Consider the following 8,357-nt stretch of genomic DNA (forward strand, 5'->3'; position numbering starts at 1 on the left):
AATTTTTTGAGCTAATAAGAAGAGGAGCAAAAATACACTGTCTATTTTGAGAGAGTGCCACTCAGATAACGGAAATTAGTGTTGCCACGTGGGGAAATTAATAAGAAAAACCAAATAAAGGGGATTTTTAAGGGAAAATGATTAAATTTGTAAATAATTCAAAATATACATGATTTTTTTTAAGAAAATTTATTTTTTACAAAGAAAATAAAAGAATTTGTGTATAAATTATAACTTTACATTAAATAAAGTTGTAATTTTATACGAATTTATTATATAAAAGGCATCTTATAAGAATTTGTATGAAGTGGGGAAAATAACGATTTTTAGGGGAGATTAACCAATCAACAAGAGTAATAAAGAGAGTAAAAGATAAGATAAGTGATGCCACCATGTTTAAATTTTAGTAAATCCTGAAAAATAACGGCGATTTTAAGGTAAAATCATTAGAATGTGTAGGAAATTAATCATATAATAAGAATTTTTGTAGATAATTTTAATTTTTCGTTAGGAAATCAAACAGAAACCTAAGAACTTTTAAATGCATTGGTTTCTCAAAAAAAATTGTTCGGAACTAAATTTTTTTGAAAGAAAACTTTGCCATAAACAACTTTTTTAAGAAGGTGTATAATAGAAACAAACATTTCTAAAAAAAACTTTGCTCAGAACAAACATATCTAAAAATTTTGTTTGTGGAAAATATTTGAAAATCATTTTTTTTATTAAAAAAAAGTCTGGCAACATTAGTTTTAGTTAGATAAAAATTCTGAGAGTAATGTTTTAAAAATTTGGTAATGCCAGATTATAATATTTAAGCGTTTAGGCAATTTTTCTGGCTGTTTTGAAATCGCCTACATAAAGATTCTAAATTATTATTGCAAATCATAAAGTACATTAGTACACATCTTTAAAGGACCCCAATTTTTTCTTTTTATTTCTATTTACCCCAAACAAATTGTTTGTAAATGCAGCTATACTTTTCATTTTAATAACACTTAAACACCAAAACTTTGTCAAAAAACCCGATATTTTTACCCTTTTTTCACACACATTCTTTGAGACTATTTACACAGTTAATTTTAGTTGCTTTTTTTCGTTAAATTAAAAAAAGACTTTATTTACAAAAAAAGATAAATGGGGGAGCAATTGGATGGAAGGAAGAGATAAGAGAGTAGGATCTAAAATTTCAGTAAAACCACTCTCGGCGACTTATCTACATATATAAAAAATAAAATGCCAATAATATATGTATATTATATTTAAAATGTTTTAAATATTTAAATAATAAATTAGCGAAAATGAAAATAATAAACAGGGCTACTAGTAAGTAGAAGAAAAAAGCTTATAAGTATAAAAAAATGTGTAAAAGTAAATGATTTCATTTTTTTTGTTTAAAGAGTTTTGTGAAAATATGTATGTATGTAGTGCTCTTAAAGTAAAGTAGTTTTCTTAAGTTTTTCTCAAACAAGCAGTAGCGTTTTATATGTTTCTTTTAGAAGTTAGGTGGTCTTCGTTTTACACATAAAGTCTTAAAAAAAAGAGTTTATTAAGTTTATGTTAAAGGAGTTTTAAAAATATAAGTATTAAAACTAACTTTAAATAAACTATTTAAGACTTTCCATTATCCATCATTATTCATACTTATTTAAACAAACAATATACAAAATATTTGGCTGTTAATGATTAATATTCGTTACTTTAGTTTAATTTTCTTACTCTTTAAAGTACGTAAGGGTTGTGGGTTTACAACATACCGAAACCTTTAGAGTAGTTAATGGCCTTTAAAAGTCTTTCCTCTAGTTTTTCTTTGCTGCTGTATTCGGGCAGCAAAAGAACATTGAAACAAGTGTGAGAAGTTGGTAAACGATCGCTGTCCGGACCATGACGTGTTATCAACAATTTAAGGCGACTTAAACCACCCACCGGCACTCGATCTGAACCGGTAGTGAATTCCAATAGTTTACGTTTCGATTCTTCGGGTAGATTGTGTACAATACTCCAGAAATCTTTGATAATTTGAGTTTCTTTAGTATAGCCACCCTCATATTCTGTAGAATCCTCCAATTCCATAAAATCGAATTTCTAAAGTTGATATAACCAGATAGCTGCTGTTTAAAAAAGGGTTTGAAAGGAAGTATAAATTACTTACCCGACTGCCACACACCAACAGTTCCACCTCCTCCGGTCGGAATAACAATTTCAAAGGCGATTCATCGGTTACCATATCGAAACCTTTTTTGAAGGCTTTAAATTGTCTTTCAATATTTTTGTTGAGCAAAAAATCACTATATAAATCAACAAATTCACGCTTATTCTCTTGGCATACGACTATTTCACCACCACCCGGTTTCAGTTCATGTTCGACAACTTCATCGAAAACATTTTTATAGCTTATTTTAAAAGTTTGCATAAAAACTTCTTCCATATCGGGTTCCTCATAATCGAGCATTGACTTTAGACTTCTATAGAGTGTGGGATTCCAATCTTGGAGGTCATAAAAGGAACCACGACCACCCATGAGTTTACGATACACTACCATGGGAAAATTCACAGCCAAAATTATGTTATTGTAAATAGCTAAACCTATGATAATGCCGATCAAAGTAAATTGTGCTTCGTTTTCGAAGGGAGTAGAATTAAACCTAGAGGAAAGTAACAAAAATAAATGATGAAGAAAGGACATCTTCGAAAGTCATTGTAAAGGAGAGAGAGTGTGCTATTGTGCTTGTCTAGTCTGCTGAGTCTGGTTTAATATTATTGCTCCACTTACCACATTGTATTGGTATCTTCCTGATGTGTAAACATGCCAAAATCGGGATTAAATAGTTCCTCGACGATTAATTGAAAGAACTCTTTTGAAACGCCACCCTCATCTATGCCCTGTTCACCCACAAATTCCACTACCAATTGTTTTTTCAAGTCTTTTGGATTGCTCATGGCCACCAGTTCCAGCTAAAATGAAAATTTAAATTCCCAAATAATTCTATAGAGAATAACAACAATACAACACCTACCCCTATTAAAGCATCATTAACAATATTATCACGACGAACTTTTAGTTTAAGATTCGGTTGGGCCACCACCTCATTGCCATCGTAGTAGTATAATAATGAATAAAGGGAAGAATTGCGTTCACTGTACATGCGTATGCGACTATCGTAATATAAAGCAATAACTTTGGTGGCCGGGGTCAAGATAAAAGAATACAGCATAAAGGAAAAGTGATTTCCTGCAAATGGAAAACTTTAATTAAAAAAGAAACATTTTGTTTGCAATAAAACCCACCTAAACTATCTACTCCTAGAGGATCTAGCGATAAATTCTTATAGCTTAAATAATCACGATCCATTTGTATGGCATCACTTAGCGTTTCATTGTAAAACTCTTCATAGGGCACTAAAGGAACACGACAATCCATACAGGAAATATTTAATTCCTTTTCCAGTTTATCCTCAGCAAAGGCCGCATGATAAGGATAGAGTATTTGATTATAGTGGAATATATTATCGTCATCGTTGGAAGAACCAGCTGCCCCCGAAGAGCTGGAAGCTGCATCTGCCTCGGCCGCAGATTCTTTGCCGGCCGCTGATATATTATAGGCATCAACTTCTCCCGCCAATATGTTGGCATAGAAAACAATCTAAATCATATGGTAAGGTTGTCTAACTTGGTCTATAAATTATTTTTTTTATCATTTTGTTCCTACCTTTAAAACTTTGGTTATGGCTATAACATCGGGATTCTCTTGTACGGCATCTTCGTCCAGCATTACTTGTAAAGCTATTAACTGTTGTAGTGATTGTATGAAGGGATGTAGATTATCTTTATAGTGTGTCGCCCAAATACGGGCCAATCTGGCTTGTGCCTGGACAGGCATTACAACGGCAGCCTGGCATCCTTTGGCATACTAACTTCATGTATTCAAAGTCTACAAAACGATTAGAAACTGAATGTAAAAATATTTTGTTTAGAAAACTGTTTTGAGTGAAAAAGTTTGACTTTAGAAAACTTTTACTCGCTTTTTGTTAGTTTCAGTGTTAATTTTAGATCAGTTCAAGTTCAGTTCTAGTTCAGTTCTCTTTCAGTTCTAGTCAGTTCTAGTTCAGTTAGTTCAGTTTCTAGTCAGTTCATTTCAGTTTCTAGTCGTTCTTGTTCAGAGTTCTAGTTTCAGTTCCTAGTTTCAGTTTAGTTCAGTTTAGTCAGTTCTAGTTCAAGTTCTAGTTCAGTCTGTTCAGTTTTAGTTCAGTTCTAGTTCTCGTTCAGTTCTAGTTCAGTTCTAGTTCAGTTCTTTAGTTCAGTTCTAGTTCTAGTCAGTTCTAGTTCTAGTTCAGTTCTAGTTCAGTTCTAGTTCAGTTCTAGTTCAGTTCAGTTCTAGTTCAGTTCTAGTTCAGTTCTAGTTCAGTTCTAGTTCAGTTCTAGTTCAGTTCTAGTTCTAGTTCAGTTCTAGTTCAGTTCTAGTTCAGTTCTAGTTCAGTTCTAGTTCAGTTCTAGTTCAGTTCTAGTTCAGTTCTACTCCAGTTCTAGTTCAGATTTTTATCAAAAACTTCATTTTTATCAAAAATTTCATTTTGTATCAAAAATACGATTTTTCATCAAAAATAAGATTTTTTCACCAAAAATTAGATTTTTCATCAAAAATACGATTTTGCACCAAAAATTCGATTTTTCATTAAAAATACGATTTTGCACCAAAAATACGATTTTTCATCAAAAATTGGATTTTTCATCAAAATTTCGATTTTTCATCAAAAATTCTAATTTTAATCAAAAATATGATTTTTCAATAAAAATTCGATTTTTCCTCAAAAACTCGTTTTTTCAAATTTTTATCAAAAAATCAAATTTTCTTCAATCATTAAGAATTCTTTATTTTATTTTTCAAAGAAAATCAAAAAGAAATTGATGAAAATATGATTTTTTTAATAAAATTTAAATTCGCTACTCACATGCCATTGACATATCGAAACAGATGACGAAACAATGTAAAACCTTTTCCCAATCATAGAAACGGCCATATTTAATACTCTCGGCCAGCAAGATGATATTTTCATTTATAGCCTCACGCACCACTTTCTTTTCAGACCATTCAATTTCTTCTTCACCCGTCTTAAACTCTCAAAATCGACCTGAGTATCACAGCTCTGTGACCATTCGACGATATCATCTAAGTCGTCAGAGTTGGCATCCTCATCCATGGGTTCTATGCTATCGCCCGCCACCACTACTGCCAGCAGCGGCTGCTGCTGCCAATAAGCTGCTACTAGTGCCCGCCCCTCTGAATTTCCATATACATTTTTTAATTCATTTACGTCTGGTAGCTCCTCGTCGTCCTCCTCCTCGGCGTGTTGTTGTTCATCATCATTGTCATCATCCTCCGCCAGGCAGGTGCTATCCTCGTCTTTGTCATGTTCACCCTCTAGAGTACGTAGATCTTCTTTTTTCAGTTCTTGCGGTGATTTACCCAATAGCTCTTGCAATTTAGAAGCTGCCGCAGTGGAGGTAAGTTTGGCCAGCGGAGGACGTCGGAAACTTTTACTTAGTTTCTTGACCGAACAATAAACATCATTGATGGCATGTATGAGACGATCATAGCTTTTGTATTTCTTACATTCCTCAATCAGTTCATCGAGTATCTGTTCGTTTAGGTACTCTACAGGGGCTAAGGTAGGTGTGGGAGGATCTGAGGTTTTTAAATTTCCAGCTGAAGTAGTGGCATCATCAGCATTACTATCCCCGCCACCAGCCACTTCGCCTAAAGCCACTAACAAAGGCATTTCTATGGTAGCACAGCTGGAGATATTGGTATTACTACTGCCGGTAGAGGAGGATGAAGTACTGGAGCTGCCTGAGGTAATGGTACTATTGGAAGTACTACTGCTGTGTTCCAGAGAATCCATATTTTCATTGAGAGGCGTGTTGGCGGCGTTAGAACGGTTAGAACTAGTGGGAGATTCATGTTGTGGTCCCGTTCTAGGTACTTTGGGTGGTTGTTGTGTATTATAGCATTCACATAATTTGGCATCTTGTGAAAACAATTGTATAGCTTTGGCAGCTATTTCATTGGGAGTCATGGGTGCCACCTGACCGCTGGAGGCACAATTTTTATTTCGAACATTGGGGATTGCCACAGCCACGCTGCAGCTGATAGAAGTAACGTTCAATTAGTTCCTTGACGGCAGATCTTTTCATATCGGAAGAGTGTGTGGAGCGTGTGTTAGGGGTTGTGTTGTTGGTAGTAGGGGGCGGGCGCGCTTGCATTCGTTTGCTGCATGGCCAATTGTCTTTGTCTAAAAGACAAATCCTCGGGGAAGCTATTTATTGTTGTTTAATTAGTAAATTTAACAAAATTATTAAATTTCTTCATAAACTCACCTCGATTTTCCTCCTCATCCGACATTGAGTGGTCTTGAGGTGTTTCGTTCTCTTTCCGCCTTCTTTGAGGGCAATTTTTCGTCTGCTTCGGTTGGGTTCATTAAATGTGTTTGTTTTTGCCAATTTTTTTTTTCTTTCTTTCACTTTTCTTTCTTTTTTCAGTTCTCAGCCTTCAAATACTTTCTTTTTACAAACGTGTTCATTAAATTCAAACTTTTTCTTTTTTACTAGCTGCTGCTATTTAATTTAATATAAAATTTCCTTGTTTCCTTCTTTATTATTGTCGCTCTTGGTGTGTGAAAAAAAGGAAATTAATCGATTGTTTTTAACTGTCATAGAAATTCTTAAAAATCATCCTGTCCTAGAGTTGCCATAGTGTGAGGTGAGAAAAAACAAAAAAAGTACTAGGGAATATATGAGTTATATATGAAAAGCTGTGTGCTGGGAAAAATATAAACATCTGTTTGTCTCCGATCACTGTTTTGTAGATGGAAAGGGGGAAATTTAATGGGAGTTTTTGGGGTATTTAAGGATAAAAGGATTTTTAAAGAAATTTAAGGAATTATTAATGAAAATTAATAAGAAAAATATTAAAACGTCAAGATTTTAATAATAAATAATTAAATATTTTTGACATTAATTAAATATTAGAAATTCTTTAGAATAGTTAATTCCAAATAAAGTTTTCTTTAGAAAATGGTGTTCCGAATAAAGTTTTCTTTAGAAAAAATTATTCCGAATAAAGTTTTCTTTAGAAAAATGTTACCGAAAAAATTTCTGCGAAAAATTTATTCCGAATAAAGTTTAATTTAAAAAAATTATTCCGAATAAAGTTTTCTGTGAAAAATTTGTTCCGAATAAAGATTCTTTAGAAGAATGTAAGCCGAATAAAATTTTCTGTAAAAAATTTATTCCGAAAAAGTATTCTTTAGAAAACTGTATTCCGAATTAAGTTTTCTTTAGAAAAATTTATTCCGAATATGTTTTTTAGAAAAACTTATTCCGAAAATGTTTTTTGAGGCATGTGAATCCGAATTAAGTTTTTCTTTAAAAAATGTATTTACAATAGTGTATTCTTTAGAAAAATTTATCCCAAAGAAAGGTTTCTTTAGAAAATTTTAATCGAAAAAAGTTTTCCTTGTTATAAAAAATTATTCTTAATAAAGTTTTCTTTGAAAAAAAGTTATATTCCGAAACAGATTGTTAAGAAAAGTTAAAGTACAAAAAAAGTTTATTAAGAAAACTGTATTTCAAAAAGTTTTTCAAATGATTTTTTTAAGAAAAAATTACATTTATTGATTTTTAGTAAAAAATTATTAATTGGTAAAAATATGTTTTTTGATAAAAAATTATTATTTTTAAATTGATTTTTATTAATGAATTTTTTAAGGTTTTTTTTTAAATGCTTTAAGAAAAATTAATTTTTAAGTTTTTTAAGAAAAAAATATCTTTTTAAATGTTTTTAATTGATTTTTAGTAAAAATGAATTTATTGGTAAAAATATGTCTTTTTAAAAAAAAATTAGTAAAAAATAATCTCATTATTTTTAAATATTTTTGATAAAAATTTCTTATTTCACAAACATTTGTTTTTTATAAAAACCTTATTTTTTATTGAAATATTTATTTCTGATAAAATTGTATTTCTATGAATAATAATGTTGTTGCTTAAACATTTTTTTTTTTTTTTTTTTTGATGCAAAAATTATTTTTAATAAAAATATATTGGTTTTAATTGAAAAAGGATTTTTTTTTAAAACTGATTTTTTTAATAAAAATGGATTTACTAATATTTTTTTATAAAAATAAATTTTTCCATAAAAAAAACTTTTTCATAAAACATATTTTCTATGAAAAAATGTGTTTTTGTCGAAAAATTAAAAAAAACATAATGTTTTAAAAAATTAATATTACTTTTGTTGGAAAATGAATTGCTTGATAAAGAATCGCTTTTAATGAAAATTTAAATTCTCGTTAAAAAATTAA

The 8,357-nt window shown here is 30.8% G+C and overlaps 1 protein-coding gene across 1 annotated transcript; it reads right to left on the bottom strand.

The window, feature by feature from the left end:
* Positions 1 to 1,111: 1,111 nt before the first annotated feature.
* LOC119615587 (ubiquitin-protein ligase E3A-like) lies at positions 1,112 to 6,245 on the bottom strand. Its single transcript, XM_037971595.1, is given in 10 exon segments — positions 1,112 to 2,082; positions 2,150 to 2,642; positions 2,771 to 2,952; positions 3,015 to 3,229; positions 3,286 to 3,640; positions 3,707 to 3,905; positions 3,907 to 3,946; positions 4,947 to 5,075; positions 5,078 to 6,107; positions 6,109 to 6,245. Coding segments are annotated over 10 exon segments (3,063 nt in total). The 5' UTR covers positions 6,190 to 6,245; the 3' UTR covers positions 1,112 to 1,743.
* Positions 6,246 to 8,357: the final 2,112 nt, after the last annotated feature.

This window comes from Lucilia sericata, unplaced genomic scaffold (genome assembly GCF_015586225.1).
Source record: "Lucilia sericata isolate MDLA Ls3-8-SP2 unplaced genomic scaffold, ASM1558622v1 Contig006001F_arrow, whole genome shotgun sequence".
NCBI classification, from domain to species: Eukaryota; Metazoa; Arthropoda; class Insecta; order Diptera; family Calliphoridae; genus Lucilia; species Lucilia sericata.